The sequence below is a fragment of the Cebus imitator genome, unplaced genomic scaffold, assembly GCF_001604975.1.
Source record: "Cebus imitator isolate Cc_AM_T3 unplaced genomic scaffold, Cebus_imitator-1.0 Scaffold254, whole genome shotgun sequence".
NCBI lineage: Eukaryota > Metazoa > Chordata > Mammalia > Primates > Cebidae > Cebus > Cebus imitator.
Genome location: NW_016107569.1, coordinates 2,727,928 through 2,746,295, shown reverse-complemented (window position 1 = coordinate 2,746,295; position 18,368 = coordinate 2,727,928). Strand labels below are relative to the sequence as shown.

Sequence of the window (18,368 nt, the reverse complement as noted above, 5' to 3'; positions counted from 1 at the left end):
CTGGGTAGGGGTGGTCCTGGGTAGGGGTGGTTCTGGGTAGGGGTGGCCCTGGGTAGGAGTGGCCCTGGGTAGGGTGGCCCTGGGTAGGGGTGGTTCTGGGTAGGGGTGGCCCTGGGTAGGGTGGCCATGGGTAGGGGTGGCCCTGGGTAGGGTGGCCCTGGGTAGGGGTGGTTCTGGGTAGGGGTGGTCCTGAGAATCCCTCCAGTGCTTGGCCTTGTGCCTGGTGGTCCACAGTCACTCATCCGATACTTCACAACTTGCAATGAGGAGTGCCCACAAGGAACGCTCACACAGCTTGGGATGCCCTTCCCATGTTCCCTCTTTGCAGAGGGTCCCTTGGATGCGGGTGTTTGTGGGGCTTAGTCTCTTGGAGGAGGGGGCAGACCCTGGATTGGTCTGGAGGCCCAGCTGGCCCCGCACAGCTAGGAAAACTGGTTGGGGCGGCTGACTCAGGCTGTGTTTATACTGGTGTACTCCCCGCCCCCTCCCTCCCTCAGGCACCCGCCCCTCCCCTCCCTGACCCGGGAGAGGAAGGAAGTTCCTATAACATTCATAGTTCCACTAGTTCTTGAGAGCTTGTTGTGCACTGGGCACGGAGCAGGAAGACCTTCACCGGCTGTAACTGGTCCCAGCTCCTTTTGAGGAGACTGAGCCTCAGAAAAGTCAGGTTGCTCCCTCAGTCCTACGGGGCAAAGCTGGGATTGGAACCCAGCTCTGAACGATGCCCCGATGGAATTCTCATTCATTGTGGTTAGAATACAATCTGAACATCTGCTTTACTTTCTGGCCCCATCTCCTGCCTCTCCCACTTGCCCTCTGCCTCAGCCGGTTGTGTGAACATGCTACATTTATTCATTTTCTTTTCTTTTCTTTTCTTTTGAGACGGAGTTTCGCTCTTGTTGCCCAGGCTGGAGTGCAATGGTGTGGGCGCGGCTCACTGCAACTTTCACCTTCCAGGTTCAAGCGATTCTCCCGAGTCAGCCTCCCAAGGAGCTGAGATTACGGGTGCCTGCCACCACACCCAGCCAATTTTTGTATTTTTAGTAGAGATAGGGTTTCTTTGTGTTGACCAGGCTGGTCTCGAGCTCCTAACCTCAGGTGATCCGCCTGCCTTGGCCTCCCAAAATGCTGGGATTACTGGTGTGAGCCACTGCACCTGGCCTATTTCTTTTCATTTTTTTAGACAGTTTCACACTGTCACCCTGGCTAGAATGCAGTGGCAAGATCTCAGCTCATTGCAACCTCCGCCTACCTGGTTCAAGCGATTCTTGTGCCTCAGCCTCCTGAGTAGTTGGGATTACAGGCGTGCCACCATGCCTAGCCAATTTTTGTATTTTTAGTAGAGACAGGGTTTCACCAAGTTGGCCAGGCCGGTCTTGAACTCCTGACCTCGGGCGATCCACCCCCCTCAGCCTCCCAAAGTGCTGGATTACAGGCGTGAGCCACCACGTCCGGCCTCATGTGTTTGGTCTTCACCCTTTCCATTCCTTCTGCCTGGACTGCTCTTCCAGCGTCGTTTGTCCGGCTGCTGTGGTAGAAATTTCCAGTTCTCATCCATATGCACTCGCCTTTCCTTCGCAGTTACCCAAGAAAACTGCCCCTCCCAGCCCCCTTGCGGTCAGATGTGGGCCTGGGACTCATCCTGGCCAATGTGCTCTGAGTGTGAGGAGAATCACTTCCAGGCTGAGGCTATGACCAGCCCTTGCAGGACTCCCCAGCTGTCATTCTGTGCAGCGGTGGAGATTCTGGAAGCCTTGTGTTGAGGGAGAAGCAGGCTGAATTGCTGAGTCACTGCATGGTGGGCAGCAGCCTAGGGGACCCAGCAGTCTCACTGAGATAGACTTTGGTCAAGGAACAAATCCTTTCTACCTGCTGCAGATCTGAAAAGAAAAATAAAAGAAATCCTTGTGTTAAACCTTTGAGATGCAGGGGTTAATTTGTCGCTGCAGCATAGCCTGTCCTGTACTAATAGAGCTGATCTGTTCAGGTGTCAGTTGAAATGTCACCTTCTCTGATCAAAACATCTAGCTGGTGCCACCCCCACCCCCTCCAACCAGTCCTCTTTTTTTTTTGTTTTTTTTTGAGACCCCAGCCTGTTACCCAGGCTGGGGTGCAGTGGTGCTGTGATCGCGGCTCACTGCAACCACTGCCTCCTAGGTTCAAGAGATTCTCCTGTCCCACTTTCTAAGTAGTTTGGATTACAGGTGCCCGCCACCACACCCGGCTAATTTTTGTATTTTTAGTGGAGATGGGGTTTCACCATGTTGGCCAGGCTGGTCTCGAACTCCTGGCTTCAACTGATCAGCCCGCCTTGGCCTCCCAAAGTGCTGGGATCATAGGTGTGAGCCACCATGCCCGGCCCACCAGTCCTTTCTCCAACTGTGTTTATTTTCCCGAAACACTTATCTACTTTTTATTTTTTTTAATATAATATTTTTTAGAGATGGGGGTCTCGCTATGTTGCCCAGGCTGGAGTGCAGTGGCTATTCACAGGCGCAATCCGACTACTGATCAGCATGGGAGTTTTGACCTGCTCCGTTTCCGACCTGGGCCGGTTCACACCTCCTTAGGCAACCTGGTGATCCCCCGCTCCCGGGAGGTCACCATATGGATGCTGAACTTAGTGTGGACACCCGATCAGCATAGTGCACCACAGCCCAGAACTCCTGGGCTCAACCCATCCTCCCACCTGAGCCTCCGGAGTAGCTGGGACTGCAGGCACGGGCCCCTGAGCCCGGCTTATCTACTTGTTTATTGCCTTGTGTATTGTCTGCACCACCTCCCCCCACCACTAGAGTGTAAGCTCTATGAGGGCAGGGCGCTTTGTTTGTCTTGTTCATGGTGCCTAGCACAGTGCCTGGCATATATAGGTACTCAATAAATATTTGAATGGACGAATGTGTTTATTTTATTTGTTTTTCAAGACCAGGTCTCACTGTTACCCAGGCTGGAGTACAGTGGTGCGATCATGGCTCACTGCAGCCTTAACCTCCTGGGCTCAAGCCATCCTTCTGCCTCAGCCTCCCAAGTAGCTGGGACTACAGGTGCATACCACCATGCCTGGCTAATTCATTTTTTTGTAGCTGCAGAGTCTCACCATGTTGCCCAGGCTGGTCTTGAGCTCCTGGGCTCAAGCTAGCCTTCTGCCTCGGCCTCCCAAAGTGTTGGGATTACAGGTGCAAGCCACTGCGCCTGGCCTGATGCATTTATTGAATGAATGAAACAGGCAGATAACCACACTCGAAGGTAGACATGGAATTCGATATTGGTACCTGTGTTTTTCTTTTTTATTGGAGTAAATGCATTTGTTGATGTCCTTTTTATATCTAATTCAGTTAAATTATCTATAAATATAGGCTGGGTGTGGTGGCTTATGCCTGTGATCCCAGCACTTTGGGAGGCTGAGGCAAGTGGATCACCTGAGGTCAGAAGTTTGAGACCAGCCTGGCCAACATGGTGAAACCCCATCTCCACTAATAATACAAAAAAAATTAGCCAGGCGTGATGGAGCATGCCTGTGATCCCAGCTACCCAGGAGGCTGAGGCAGGAGAATCGCTTAAACCTGGGAGGTGGAGGTTGCAGTGAGCCAAGATTGTGGCACTGTACTCCAGTCTCGGGGACAAGAGCTAAACTCTGTCCCCCCCCCCCAAAAAAAAAAACCCAAAATCTATAAATGTAAAAGCATTTTTTTTTTTTTTTTTTGAGACAGAGTCTGACTCTGTCATCAGGCACCAGGCTGGAGTGCAGTGGCTCGATCTCGGCTCACTGCAACCTCCACCTCCCGGGTTCAAGCAATTCTCCTGCCTCAGCCTCCCAAGTAGCTGGGACTACAGATGTGTGCCACCACGCCCAGCTAATTTTTTTGTGTTTTTAGTAGAGACGGGGTTTCACCATGTTGGCCAGGATGGTCTTGATCTCTTGACCTCATGATCCGCCCGCCTCGGCCTCCCAAAGTGCTGGGATTACAGGCGTGAGCCACCGCGCCCGGCAGCATTTTTCTTTTGGACATTACCGTGATCCTTCTACGTGTGTTGTTCTTACTGGGAGGGGGCACAAAGCCTCAGGTCATCAGAAAGCTGGTAGCAGTGGTTGCTTTTCTGACTCTTGGAATATCAGAGCTGGCTTAGAACCTTACTTCTCTCCTCTCACTGTCTTTACAGATGAGGGAATGTGGGACTCTTAGGGAAGTGACTCATCCCAGGGCCCAGGGTGAGTCTACAGCTGAGCTGGAACCTGTGCCTGGGTCTCCGGACTCCTGGTCCAGTGCTGTTTCCACTGAGCTTTGCCTCTTCCTCTTTGGTTTCAGCCCAAGTTCTGAAAATATTTCCTGAGTGTGTTTGCCTCTTCCTGCCCACCTTGCCCGGTAATCCTGCGACTCAGAGCAGATCAGTGGTGATTGATGGGCGGGACTGGGTGGAGCTGAGACCGAGGTCAGACATGAGGCAGGAGAAGGAACAAGACTCCCACCACAGTGTCCCTCAGCAGCGTCCTGGACAGGAGCTTGTTTTGTGTCACACCTCTTCTCAACAAAAGCCAGAGGACAGGAGGATGGCTTCCCGGTCACCAGGGCTGCCTGGTGGAGGACTGTTTCTCGGGGCCGGAGCCTTCCCCAGCCAGGGTGGACCCAGCCGCTCCCTCCTCTGCTCCGTAGAGTGCTGGGCATCGATTGTAGCACCTGTCATGTCACATTTTTCTCTGACGCAGAGTTCATTTTTCTTGTAAATCCAAAACTGATACATGCTTATGGTAGAAAATTTGGAAAATTATAGACGTGTATGAATGATGAAATAAAGGTCACCTGTAATTGCCCACCTAGCAATAACCATTTCAGCATTTTCCAACTTGTATTCAGTCTTTTTTCTGTAAATGTGTGAATAGCTAAGGTCACCTGTACCCCAGACGTCCCCAGGCCCTACGAGCTGGGGATATCCTGGTGGTTGTGTTAACCTTTCCTGCGGCCACTCCACCCCCATCCTGCTGGCTGGCATCTGGGCCTGCCCCCGACGCCTTTGCAGTTATGTCTGGTAGTCCCTTGAGAAGTCACGTGTGAGCGCCCAGCCAGGTCCTGCTTCGGTCTCCCTGCAGCCATCCCTGCCCTCAGTCCCCTGAGGGTGGCCCTTGTTGCTTCCCTGGCCATGGAGCCTGCTGGAAAAATGCAGCTCCTTCCCCTGGGGTCTTTCGCCTTCCCTCCCCTGGTGATTCCTGAGTGGCAAAACCGGGAGGCACCAGAAGGCCCTGGACCCCTTTATCCTGGCCAGGAGCAGGGAGGGTGTTCCCTTTCCGGAGCTGCGTCCACCGCATGGTCGCCCAGGTCCTGAAGCAGCTGCGCCTGTGCCCCGAGTCTCCCCAAGTTCCACAGGAAGACACCTCCCTTAGCTTGGCTTGAAGCCCCTCTCTCTGAAGGACATCTTGGGTCTGCCAGTCAGTACCACCCTTTTCTGAGAAGCTTCTGTGAGCTTCCAGTGGGTGCTAGCAACTAACCACCCCTCAGCCCTGGCTGCGTGTTTCCGACAGGGCTCAGGCTTCGGACACCACAGTCTTTCCCTGGGATCTTCTCCTTTTCCCCTTCCTCCCTCCCTCCCTCCCTCCCTCCTTTTCTTCCCTCCCTCCTTCCCTTCCTTCCTTCCTTTTTTGAGATAGAGTCTTGTTCCGTGACCCAGGCTAGAGTGCAGTGGCACAATCTTGGTTTATTGCAACCTCTGCCTCCGGGGGTCAAGTGATTTTCCTGCCTCAGTCTCCTGAGCAGCTGGGATTACAGGTGCCTGCCACCATGCCCGACTACTTTTTATAATTTTAGTAGAGACAGGGTTTCACCGTGTTTACCATGTTGGCCAGGCTGGTCTCAAACTCCTGACCTCAGGTGATCCACCTGCCTCGGCCTTCCAAAGTGCTGGGATCACAGGCGTGAGCCGCTGTGCCTGGCCCAATGCTTTTGTATTCTCCTGGGATTTTCTGAGTCGAAAATAAGGGAAGAAGGTGGTCCCTCTTGGGTGGTAAAGCTGTGGGATGGGAGGCCAGGAGCTGGCTCCTATGGCTACAGTGGGAAGCTTGAGTGCAAAGAAGAAAGTCACAGGAGATGGAGAGAGAACATCTTGGAAAAGATCTGTGCCTGGATCCCGCTGTGCCTAAAGCTAGCTCTGCCCCTGCCCACTACGAAGTTTAGTGCCTTGAGCAAGAAATCCCACTTTTTGCCCGGACTGGTGCCAGTGGTGCTGCTGTCCCCTACCACAAATGAGTCTTCAGGAAACAGGAATAGGTTAATCTGCCCTCGGTGAGGTGGGTACAGACACCACTGTGCTGTGTCTCTTCATCCCTGTCCCTGGAACCTGCAGCATGAAGTGTCCGGGGTGAGGTGTTCCCAAGCGGCTAGTTCAGGCATGAAGAGAGATCCCAGAACCCAGTTTAGGTTCACCTGGGACTTACCAGCGTGACTATTTAAACAACCTCAGCATCATTTGCCAGCTTGCAATGTAATGTCACAAATCCTTACCTGTTCAACTGTGAGCTCCAACAGTAGATGCTGGCCACATCTCAGCTGTGTGACCTTGGATGTGGTTTCTCATTTCTGAAACGAGGATGCTCACAGTCTCTACCTCAGAGGGTAGCTGGAAAAATTAAATGAGCTAATCCAGAGAGAGGGGCTTGCCGTTCTCATTTGCTGCTTTTGTTCACTATGGTCAGCTTAGTGCCTCACACAGGCCAGGCACCAAGTGGGAGCTTTGTAAATATCGTCCAGGGATTGGAGGGACAGCTCCTGGTGTGCGTGCCTTGTGTCAGAGGGACACACAGTCACACACACTCTGTCATTCTTGCTGTAACACACACACACACACCCCTCTGAGATCTCAGTGCCCTGTGCAGTGACTCTCCTGGGAGCTCGAGGTGTCACCACCCCGGCTTCTCTGGAAGGCGGCCTGCAGCTTCGAAGCTCTGAGCTGTCATCCCAGGAACTTCATGTTGCTGGGAGCGCAGCTTGGAGCCTGACTCAGCCCTGCACCACATATCAAGGGCAGCAGGACCTGTGGTGTCCTAGGAGCCTGGGGAAGTGTGTCGGAGGGAGCTGGTTAACCTGGGAGGACCAGGGACTTGCTGGAGCTCCTGCTTCTCGAGCTGCTGCTCTGGAAGCTCCCCTTGTCTTGCCGTGGGCACCCAGTCTCTTCTAATTCCCCTCCCTCCCTAAGCAGCACCCTAAGTCCTGTCTGAGGTTCCACTGGTCTTTTAACTGGGGGGGAGAGAGGCTTATTTGTGAAGCTGAGATGGATTTCTGGTTTGCCTGCCCACCTGACCCCATCCCCTTTTCAGATGACCCCCATGGCCAGGCAACTCCATCCACCCCCCTCCCAGACCCAGCCTCTCACTTGTGCAGCGCAAGGGAGCATCGGTCTCTCTGGCTGTTCTAGGCTGGTATGTTTCCTGCTGTGCCAGTGGCCCCAGGGGTTGTGAGTGGGGCGTGGATGCAGCTTAGGCATCAAGTGTTGGGGACGGTGTGTCTGGGTGTGGCCCTCAGTGTGGCGTGGATCGTAGAATCGAGGCTGTGCAGCCTGTTACAGTTTTGTGTGGAATGTCTTGGTGTGACGTTTTGGGGAATTATACTCAGAGCATTAACCCTTGGTGGGGCTGCCCAGGTCCTTGGGCCTTGAGAAGATAAGGGAGGGGGAAGGGCACCTCTCTTTAGGGTGCTCCCAGAGTGCTCCATCCCACCCCCTTGCCTTTGCTAGATTCCAGTGTGAGGCTTAGGCTCAGCTCACCGGGCAGAAGGGAGGAGAGCCCTTGTCTGGGTTCCTGCTGAGTTCAGAGGTCTATTTCGCACCCCACCCTCCACTCTCCTTTGCTATAGGGATCCCTGGGTCGGATGGGGAATTCCCAAGCCCTTTGGCCGGTCCCTTCCAGTGTCCAGCTCCCAACAAAGGGGGCCGACCACGTGCCCCTCCTCGACGCGGGCCCCGAGTGGGGACACACGTGGCCCCTGGACCCCGCTCGGGCCAGGGTGGCGTGCCGACGCCGCGCAGCTCCCCGGGTGGGCGCAAAGCAGCCCCCCGCAGCCCCCGGCAGCCCCGCCGCCCCCGCCGAGCCTCGCCCACTCCCAGTCCCAGCTGCTGCAGCGCGCCCGAAGCGGCGCTAGGGGGAGCTCTGGCAACTGGCTTCGTGGATGGAAGCAAAACCGTGCAGCCAACCGCGATTTCCTGGGACTTGCAGGGGAAAATGGGGAGGGAGGAGACGCACTGTTCCCCCTCCTCGGCAGCTCCAGACTCTTCCCGTGGGAGGCCGAGGAAGCAGCCCTGGGGGTGAAGGTGCCTTTCCTCCCCGCGACTCACGCCCCCAGAGCCTCTCTTTTCCCCACCCCCATCGCGGACTTCCGCGGACCCCCGCGTTCTGGAGAGTGTCCCCCAGAACTTCGCCTCGCGCGACACCGGGATGCAGAGCCGAGCAGTCCCCTGGGACGGGCTTGCGTCCGCCTCTCGGAGTCGGGCTTGGGGGTCTCTTGGCTGCAGCCCCTCCTGTCGCTGCTGGAGGCGCGAAGGCTGGAGTGGGGGGCGCGAGCCGTCCTGCGGGGCGGCTGCGGGTGGCTGGGAGCTCGCACCGACGAGGGCAGCGCGGGGGCGAGAGAGCCAGCGAGATCGAGGAGCTGTGGGGAGTCGGCAACAAACAGCCAGCAGGCTGCCACTTTGCTTTCTTTTTCTCGTTCTTTCTTTCCTAACCCCTCTTTGCAAAGCTGGAACCATCCCGCGCGCCCCAGGCCCCGAGCCGCGGCTCCAGATGTGGATTTGGTTCCAGTGGGGAGAACGCGAGCTTCCCCCGGGCCTTGGCACATTCTCCCACTCTGAGGTCATTCCGTTGGTGGTCAGAGGGGAGCGCGCGCCGGGAGCCTTCCTGCCTCCATCCACTGGGGAGGGAAGAGCGGCGGGCGGGAGCGAGGGAGAGGGGAGGGGCGCGAGGAGGGAGGGACACGCCGCCAGCACACCACCAAGTGGCACCGAGCAGTGATAACAAACTCAACTTAAAAAAAAAAAAAAGGGAAAAAGAAAAGGAAAAAACTTCCCCAAGTTGCAGCCTGAGACATGCGGACGTGCAGGCGGAGGCGCAGGGCAGGGAGTGCGGGTGGCCCTGAAGCCCCCGGCGTCCCCTGGCTGCTTTCGTCGGCCACAGGAGCTCAGACTCGAGGCCGATCAGGCCCTGCGCCTCTGCCTGGGCAGGAAATGTGCTGGAGGCTGGCTTGGCTTCCCGCTGGAGACCCCGTGGCGGCCGGTTCCCAAGGGGGACAGGACCCCCTGTAGCGGGGGCGAGGGCGGCCAAGAGACGCGCAGCACCCGCTTCATCCCCAGCCACCTACATCACCCCCATCTCTCCCACCCCCGACCTTGCGGATGTAGTCAGATCCCGCCCGCCCAGGCCCAAGAGAACTGGGGTTTACATAGGGGTGGGGGGTCTTTCCCACACCTCCCTATCCTCCCCGCCGCCCCCAGACAGATCTGAAAACAAGGTGCCACCATATTCTGTAGTCGACTTTTTATTAAGATTATAAATTTAAACAATCTGAACAGTTTTACCCGGTGATATACAATTCAGTATGCACAAAAATACAGGGCAATTAGGGAAAAGGGCCGGGAAAGGAAGGGTTGGCAACTTGTTTTGGGGTCCACACGGTGCTGACGGCAGAGAACCAGAGGGGCTGCAGGCGAACCCCACCTTTTTACAACAAAAGGCTTTTAAACAAATCTATCGAGCTGAAGACACAGGACAGGGCTCTCACAGGCTCGAACAATGCTGGTTTCATGAAATGCAACCGAAGGCTGAGCCAGGGCAGTGCAACTTGGAAAGAAGCACACACACAAACACCACCGCTGACCAGGAACTTAGTGCAAAGTCTCCAACGCAGTCGGCGGTCCCGGCCCCTCCCTCCCCCGGGGCCGCCCGGGATCCAGGTGAAGGAATCGACTTCCTTTTTTGTTTAGTGAGGACCGCAGTGCTGGGCATGATGGGAAATGTAGTCCGCCTTGCCCGCCCCCCACCCTTTCCCCAAACAGTGTCCGAGAGTGTCGGGGTGTCAGGCGCCACCCCCGAGTCCGGGAGATGGATGGAGGAGGGGAGGAGAACGGAGCCAGAGGGGCGGGGAGAAGAGGGGTTCAAGACACCCGCCCCGGGAAGAAAAGAAAAAAAAAGTTGAAGTGTTTTCATTTCTGCCTTCTCATTTTGAGAACTTTGGAGTCCGCCCCCAGAGAGGAAATGTGACCCAAACGTCCCTTTCGGAGATAGAGTTTGCCTTTGTTTTTGCTCAGGATTTCACAAGACCCATTCCTCACCCCTCGGAGAGACTCGGGAGAGCGTAACGTCGGGCTTCCCGGGTCTGACAACTGATTGGAATCGGCGTCCCAGGTCCTGCGCCCTCCTGCGCTGCGCCCCCGGCGCGCCCCGGCGCCCTGCCTCGCCCCCGGCTGCCCAGCACCTCCTCCGGGCAGCAGCCCTCTCTCACGTGGCAGGCTCCTCGCTAAACACCACTGCAATCACTACAATAAAAAGAAAAAAAGAGTAGGAGAAACACAAAGCATACTTAAATAGGCGCTTTTTCTCTCTGCAAAAATAAAGTCCAAGATTTTAGATTTCTTTTTTTATTTTACAATTTATAAAACATCAGCCGCCTCCCCCTGCTCGTCCCAGCTCAGCCCCGAGTGGCCCGGCGCCCGCTCGTTCCCTTCTCTCGCTCCTTGGCCGAGTCTTTGTCTGGCCCCAGCCCCGTGGGGCCCCGGGTCCCTGTGCCCTCGGGGGTCCCTAGAAGGCGACAATGGCTCGAGTCCAGGCGCCGAGGCTGGCGAGCGCCTGCTTGGCGCACAGCTGCCCGTTGAGCGGCGGCGGCTGCTCCGAGGAGTCCGGCTGTCGGCTCACCAGCCCCGAGAAGCCCGAGCCAAAGATGGAGATCAAGTTTGAGATGTTGGACGCGTCCGGGGACGAGTCCGGGCAGAAGTCCTCGAAGCGGGCGCGCTTGCAGGGGGCGAACGGGGCGCCCCCGGGGGGCTCGGCCCCCAGCTCGCCCGCGTCCTCCTCGTCGTCGTCTTCCTCCTCCTGGCCAGGGTAATACTTGCGCTTGCAGCCGGAGGCGGACGCCAGGCCCGGTCCCGGAGCGCCCTGGCCACAACAGGGGCAGTGGGCGGAGGCGCAGCAGTCCTGGTGCAAGTAGCCGTTCTCCACCGTGGTCACCACGTGAGTGTCCAGGTCCAGCACGGTGGTCTGGCTGCTGCAGTGCACGCCGAAGTCCGAGGGGGCCGGGTATGCGCCCCGGTAGAAGCCGGAGGAGGAGGCGGGGGCCGTGGAGGCTGGCGGAGAAGCGGCGGCGGCCGGAGGGGCGGCCCCTGGGGGCGCGGAGGGCGCGGAGCAGGCGGCCGGGGCGCGAGGGTCCCGCGGGCAGAGCGCAGCGGGCGCGGGCGGCGGCAGCGGCAGCGGCAGCGGCGCAGGACCCGGCTGCAGAGGCTCCAAGGGCTGCCCGCGGTGGGGCGCGCTGTGCGGCGGCTGGAGCGCGGCGCACCCCGGCAGCTCCGAGAGCGCCCCCGCGCCGCCCGCGGGCGCCCCGGCCGCCGCCGCCGCGCAGCCCCTGGGCGCCGGGTGCTGGTGCTGGTGCAGCTGCTGCTGGAGGTGCAGCTGGTGGAGCTGGTGGAGCTGGTGCAGCTGGTGCCGGGCGGCCGGCTCGCGCGCCTCCGCGTCCCCGCCGCCGCCAAGTTGGAGCTGGCCGAAGTCGGCCGCGCTGGCCGGCATGCCCGGCGCCGCGTACGCGAGGTGCTGGTGCTGGTGGTGGGGCGGCTGCTGCTGTTGCTGCTGCTGCTGCTGGCGCCGGTAGAGCTCGGCGTAGCGCTCGCTCAGGTAGAGCTGGCGCGCGTTGCGGAGCACGTAGGACACCAGGAGGTTCTTGTGCAGCTTGATGCCGCCGCGCTGGGTTCGGGAGCTGTGGATCTTGCGCAGGGAAATGCTGATCAGGCTCTGGGCGTCCAGGGAGCACTCCATGCTCCCGCGGAGACGGCGGCTGAATAGCCGCCGCCGCTGCTGCTGCTAACGCCGCTGCTGTTTCTGCTTCCAGCCGGCCGCCGGGGCGCGCCGGGCAGAGGAACGGAGCCCAGGTCAGCGGGTCGGCTGCGCTCCGAGAGGAGCCGCCACCATGCGCTGCGCGCCACCCGCGGGCTCGCGCTCCCCAGACGGCGCCAAAGCAATGAGCCTCGGCCGGCCCCGGCCCCAGCTATTTAGCCGGGTGCCCTGGCCCCGCCCCATATGCGTTTAGCCAATAGGAGCGCCGAGAGGCTCCCGAGTGACAGGCGCTGCCCGCCCCGGGGCTACTCGGCTGGCCAATCAGACCAAGGCGGTTCCTTTGTGCTATTCAAATACCGAACGGACCCCGGGCCTCCAACGCCGCCGCTGCCTCGAATGTTCTCCTGGGGCTGCCGCGCCGCGCGGGACCCAGAGCCGCCGGGGCCGCAGTCTGCAGCATAGGTCGCCTGGCAGCGGCTACGTTGGAGCCCGCGGCTGCCCTCGCCTCAGGTCCCGGGAGTCGGGGGTCGGCTCACCTGAGTGCTGCGGCGACGGCTCCTCCCCCTTCCGCACGGCTGGGCCTCACCTGCGGCAGGTGCGCGCGGCTGCCGCTCCGGGCCGCGCGGCGCCTCCACCTGCTCACCTGTCGGACCCCGGGTGACCCGCGGGAGCCAAGGCCTCTCTACAGGAGGCTGGTGGGGCCGCCGGCTTGACACTGGGGGACATCAAAGGAGCGAGGTTTTGGGGGTACCTTTCGCCGCAGGGAATGCAGGGCCTGACTCCCTGACTTCTTGGCCGAGTGGCCTCTGGGAATGCTTGCGGGAGGGAGGTCCTCACCACTTGTCTGACGGGAAAACCCAAAACATCATGAATTTTGACCTTCTCTGATGGAGAGAGTTTCGAGGCCAGGAAGTGTTTGGACCTCGCGAGCAGCTGAGGCCCAAAGGCGTCTTAAGAGCCGACTCTGAGTTTCCTAATCACTGGCTCAGTAACCTTTCCTTTGTGCTTAACTAATAATAATGACAATAGGGACTATTATTATTATGGGCCTAGTACGGGGCAGGCCCTTCTCAGTAATTCCCGAAATCCTCACTCTAACGTTTGCAGAGGAGGGGCCTGAGGCTGGAGCAGTGGAGGGACTTGGGGAACCACACAGTTCCTAGCGGGCAGAGCTAGGATCTGGGACAGGACCCTGCGCTTCAGACGGGAGGTGAAAACCAAATGCCTGGGAACTCACCGACTCAACTTTTGTTGACAGTTTTCCTTCTTATTCTGAACCATTCAGGGGTCACCGTCTCCCAGCTGGGGACTGATGCAATGGGAGAGACAGGGTTGCTGATTCCTGGGTGCTCTGTCTGGACCAAGAAGCCTGAAGGGTGCTGAATCCTGCTCCCAGGGGGTTTCAAAGTTGCCTGGGGTGGAGGCTGCCCAGACAGCTCTGGAGGCTCTTGGAAGTGGTCTGGAGGTTTGCCTGAGGAGGGTCCATGAGTGGAACCTTGAAGGATCAACGGGGTCTGCAGAGTTTCCCAGACATAGGTGGACCTTGTAGGGTTGGGCTCAGGGGAGGCCCGTGAGCAGACGTCCTGCTGTTCCACCTCCTCTTCAGGGGATCTTCTGAGTCTCTGCGTTTTGGGGCTTCCTTCTGAGTTCTCAGCACCTACTTCATCCTTTGGTGGGAGTGGAGAGGCCCACAGCCACCCTGTGGTCTCTGGGTCTTTCTTCAGTCTTAAGAATTTCCCCAAGATTTGTTTCCGCAGTTTCTTAGCATCTTCTCCATGCCAGGCATTGAACGTGAGAACAGAGTTAGCGGTTGTTTACCTTATTTTTGCGATGAGGAAACTCAGAGGCTGACAGCGTGAGATTTGCCTAGGATCACATGGCCCTGGGCCTGGTGCTTTGTCTCTTCTGGGGCCCCTTCGAATAATCTCAAACTGATTTGAGCCCCTGTGACCCATAGCACCTCTCCAGGCCTCCTCCCAGAGAAGCTGGGATTGAAATTTCAGGGGACTTGAGAGAAAGGATGCCCTCCCTACATTTGATTGGTGATAGAGACCTCTAAGGCTTTGGAACTTGCTCAGGTGATAACACATAGAAGTAAAAATTACAGTGTCCCTCACTTCCCTGGTGCCTGTCTTCAAGGCACACAAAGACTTCATTTATTCATGTTTGAAGTTCACCTTTGAGACGTCACTAGCGCTCGGAAGGAACTGGGAGCTCTTACCCGCTCTGCGGTGGTGGGAACTCTGCGTGCAGCAGTGTCTGGGCAATCCACAGTGTCTGGCACATTGCAAGCCCACAGCTCCAGAAAATATTATCAACCCCAATTTCGGGCCTTCTTTCTGTAGTGGCCCAGTATTTATCGGGGGAAAATAAGAGTTTATGTACCTTGCTTGAGGTCACACACCAAGAAGGGGTAGAGTCAGGATCTGAGCCCAGGTCTGTCTGTTTCCAGGGCGGGAGTTCGCCAGAGGTTCCTCCAAATCAGCGTCCGCTGTCAGTGGCGCCGAGGCCAGTTCTCGGGTCCAGCTCAGGATGAAAGTGACCTTGGTTTGATTGACCTCCACCACTTTCCTGCCAAGTGCTCTGGGACCAGGGCCCACAAGGAAGCAAATGTCAGCCCTAGCCCCAGCCCCTCATTCAGCGCTGCACCCCAGAACACGGCTCTGGGGGCCCAGATGGAGAAATGGCAGGGATGGAGGCAGCCTTCCGGCTACAGGGTGGGGCAGAGGGACCAGGTCCCTCACGTGGGCGGCTCCTCGTGGCACCTCCTAGTCCCCCACAAGGTGAGTTTTGAGCTCTTCGAAGTTCCTTTCATTCCTTGGGGACAGCTGAGAAGTGCTCAGCCTCTTCTGGGTGGCCCCATCCTCTGGGGCTGTTGGGGGCCCACACTCCATCTCTCCTCTTTCTCAAGAACTGAGAAGTGGGCTGGTGTGGAGGGCTGGACAGTTGTACAGCTTCATAAAAATGCTCGATCTTTTTTGAGGTGTCCTGGAAGGGAAGGCGCCGCAGCTGTCATCAGAAAAACCTTGCTGAAGGAGGCAGTGGGACAGCTGAACTCTTTGGTGCCCCAGGGAGCGGTGTGACCTGAGAGGCACACAGTAGGAATTCACAGATGTTTAGAGAATGGGTGGTTTGCGCAGCAGCCTTCTGTTGGGATGCATGAAGGTTCAGGGCAGGGGACCATGGTGGTTCAGGGCGGTGAGTGTGTGCGTGTGTGTATCTGTGTGCACACATGTCGGGAGAAGGTACCCTCAGATCTGCACACCATGAAGGAGGATAGGCCCACATTAGACAAGGATGAAGGACTGGCCTGATTTGTCTGAGCACCTGAGAAAGGTTGGGGATCTCACCTTTCCCCCTGGAGCTGGGGAGATTACATCTGGCACTGAGTCACTGCTCCCTGAAGGAAGTTAATTACTGCCTCAATATTTGCCGAGTGTCTGCTGGGACAGCATGGAGCTAGGGCATGGAACCGCTGGGGACCTGGGCTCCCGTCAAACCCCAGGGGGTGTCAGCCCTCCATCAGAGCAGTTAACACTTCACAAGTGCAGACATGCCTGTGGACACCTCCTGGTCACCTGGGCTTGGGGGGTAGGGGACATGTAGGAATGATTGACAGTGGCATTTGCCCTGTTAGTTCCCAGGGGTTGACTAGGGGAAGGGGTCCACAGGCAAAACACTGTATTGGGTGTTGTGTTGGAGGAAGGGGGAGAGAAATTTGGAATTCACACATTCATTCACTTTTCGTTTGCCTGAGAGAGATTTCCAGAATCCTTCTCTGGAGTCCCTGGGAATGGGTCAGGGAACAAGATGTGATTCTGCCTTCAGAAGGCCACGATTCAGAGGGAGGCAGACAAGCTAAATAGACCAGAAAATACTGAGAGCCAAGTCTGTGATTGGAAGGACAGGGCTGGAGGAGGGCAGGTCCAAGGCTGGGCTGGGAAGTGAGAAGCTGAGACCTGGAGACCAGGAAGAGGGGGCTCCTCCAGCAGCGAGAACAGCAACGGAGGGGCCCAGCCAAGGGCCATGGTGGTCCACACTGGGCACTCACCTGTGGCATGAGTGAATCAATGAACCGTAGGATGCAGATGACAGTGTTGGTTTGAAGGGCTCTGGAGACCAGGCCATCCCTACCCTCAATTTCCAGATGGGTAAACTGAGGTCTGGAGAAGAGGAGGGGTGTGCTCTGTGTTCAGGGCGTGGGTCCAGAGCTGGGGTTGCAAGTGAGATGTCTCACCTCCCCGTCCTGCTTTGAGCTGCCCTAGTGTGCTGTGTCTGTGGCTTGGAGTATGGCTCATTCCGGAGGGGTGGGGACCAAGACCCAGGGCTTCGGGCAGTGGCAGGGAAGACAGGAAGGCGTGGCTGGCCACAGGGGTCACTGGTGAGACTTCTCTCTCTTAGGCCAAGGAACCAGTGGTGCTCGGACTCTGGAGCTCCTTGCTGGACCCTAGGAAGGCCATTCTGTAGCTGGTGGACATGGGGGAGTAGGGCTAGGTCCCTGGAGCTTGGGCAGCCTCCGCTGGCCCCATAGAACTTGCACCCTGTCACTGGCCCAGGTGGAGGTTAATGAATCCCCCCACCGTTGTCTATGTTTGCCTTGCATAGTCCTGGGCAATCGGCCTAGTACCCAGAAAGCCACTGCGGCCCCTGGCTTCAAGGACCTTACGTGTAATGAGAAAGACTGACTGTCTTCTTGGAGCTCTTGCTCTTACCAGGCACTGAGCCAATTCTCCTTGAATTCCCACACCAACCTTTGAGGGAGGTTCAGTTATAATTCCTATTTCATGGATGGAGCAACTGAGGCAAAGAGAGCTTGGGTGACTTGCCAGTTCACATGGCAAGGAAGGAGACATGACTGGGCTCTGGGGCGTGAGATGGGGGGAGCACTAGGAGCTTCGGGAGAGGAATGCAGCTTCCATTCGTCTGTCCTCTGGGTGAATTCTGTACATCCATGGAGTGTGCATAGGGTGCAGATGTGATCTCTCACATCTGGGGTCCATGCTCCAGCATCTGGCAAAGGCTGGATATCCATTTGTTCATTCATTCATTCATTCACCATGGGCTGAATGCTGGCCAATGTGCAGGTCCTCTACTAAGCTGTGGGGAGCAAGGCAGGCAGATCTCACTCCCTGGAGCCATGCTATGCTAAAGCATTCTTGAATCTTCAGAGCCAGATCTGATTGACTAGTAGTGTCTGCCTGGAGCCCTGGGTGCTCCAATTGATTAGTGATGTCTGCCAAGCGCTTGGCTGGAGTCTTTAGGGCAAACCTGCTGGGAGGTGTTCTGGGGTGAGGATGGGGTGTCCTTCAGCGCTCTGCACATCAGGGTGGCCTAACAGAGTGGAGACAAGGGGGCTGGAGAAATGGGTTCTAGTTTCAGATTAGCCATGTTATCCCTAGGGAACATGCATTGCTTCTCTCGGGCCTCAGTTTCCTCATTTATCACCTGACTCACAAGTACTTTGAAAGTTGAGAGGCACTGTGAAGGGATTAGTACTGAGACCAGAAAGTTCCCCAGCCTCTTTTCTCCATTCTCAAGATCCTGCTGGGAGCTGAGCACTCTGGGCAGGCCAGAGTTAATCCTGGGCCGGGCTGGGGTGTGTGATTGTGTGTGTGCAAGAGAGTGTGTGTGTGCATGTGTGTGTGTGTATGTGTATATGTGCATGTATGTGGACATAAGTGTGAGTGTGTGTACATGAGTGTGAGTGTGCATGTGTGAGAATGTGTATGTGCATGTATGAACATGAGTATGTGTGAGTGTGCATGTGTGTGCGTGTGTGCATGTGTGTGAGGGAGAGTGCATGTGTGTGCATATGTGGATGTGTGCATATGTGGATGTGTGTGTGCATATGCTTGTTGAGTGTGTGAGGGAGTGCATGTGTGTGTGCATATGTGCATGTGTGTGAGTGCATGTGTGTGTGCATGTGCATGTAGGAGTGTGCATGTGTGTGTGTGTACATATGTGTGTGGGAGTGTGTGCATGTGTATGTGCATATGTCCGTGTGTGTGTGCATATGTGTGTGCATATGTGCATCTGTGTGGACATTGAGTGTGCATGTGTGCGGACATGAGCGTGTGCATGTGTATATGCATGTGCATGTGTGCTCATATGTGAGTATGCATGTGTGCATGTGTGTGCACATATGTTCATGTGTGAGTGTGTGCATGTGTTTATGGGTGAGTGTGCGTGTGTTTATGGGTGAGTGTGCGTGTGTGCATGTCGGTGTGTGCGTATAGTCATGTGAGCGTGTGTGCATGTGTTCATGTATGTGTGCATGTGTATGTGTGTGTCGGAGTGTGCGTGTGCATGTGCGTGCGTGTGTGCATGTGTGAGTGTGTGTGTGCGTGTGTGCATGTGC

General features: G+C 57.0%; 1 protein-coding gene across 2 annotated transcripts; it reads right to left on the bottom strand.

The window, feature by feature from the left end:
- Nucleotides 1-9,496: 9,496 nt before the first annotated feature.
- On the bottom strand, nucleotides 9,497-12,193 carry IER5L (immediate early response 5 like). Of its 2 annotated transcripts, XM_037728058.1 has the most exons (2): nucleotides 11,649-12,193; nucleotides 9,497-11,603 (listed from the first exon to the last, which is right to left on the bottom strand). In XM_037728058.1, the coding sequence occupies exons 1-2, from the start codon at nucleotides 11,990-11,992 to the stop codon at nucleotides 10,769-10,771; spliced, it is 1,179 nt and encodes a 392-aa protein (XP_037583986.1). In that variant the 5' UTR covers nucleotides 11,993-12,193; the 3' UTR covers nucleotides 9,497-10,768. The 2 variants fall into 2 exon arrangements, with proteins under 2 accessions (XP_037583986.1, XP_017354609.1); XM_017499120.2 differs by having other exon boundaries at nucleotides 9,497-12,193.
- Nucleotides 12,194-18,368: the final 6,175 nt, after the last annotated feature.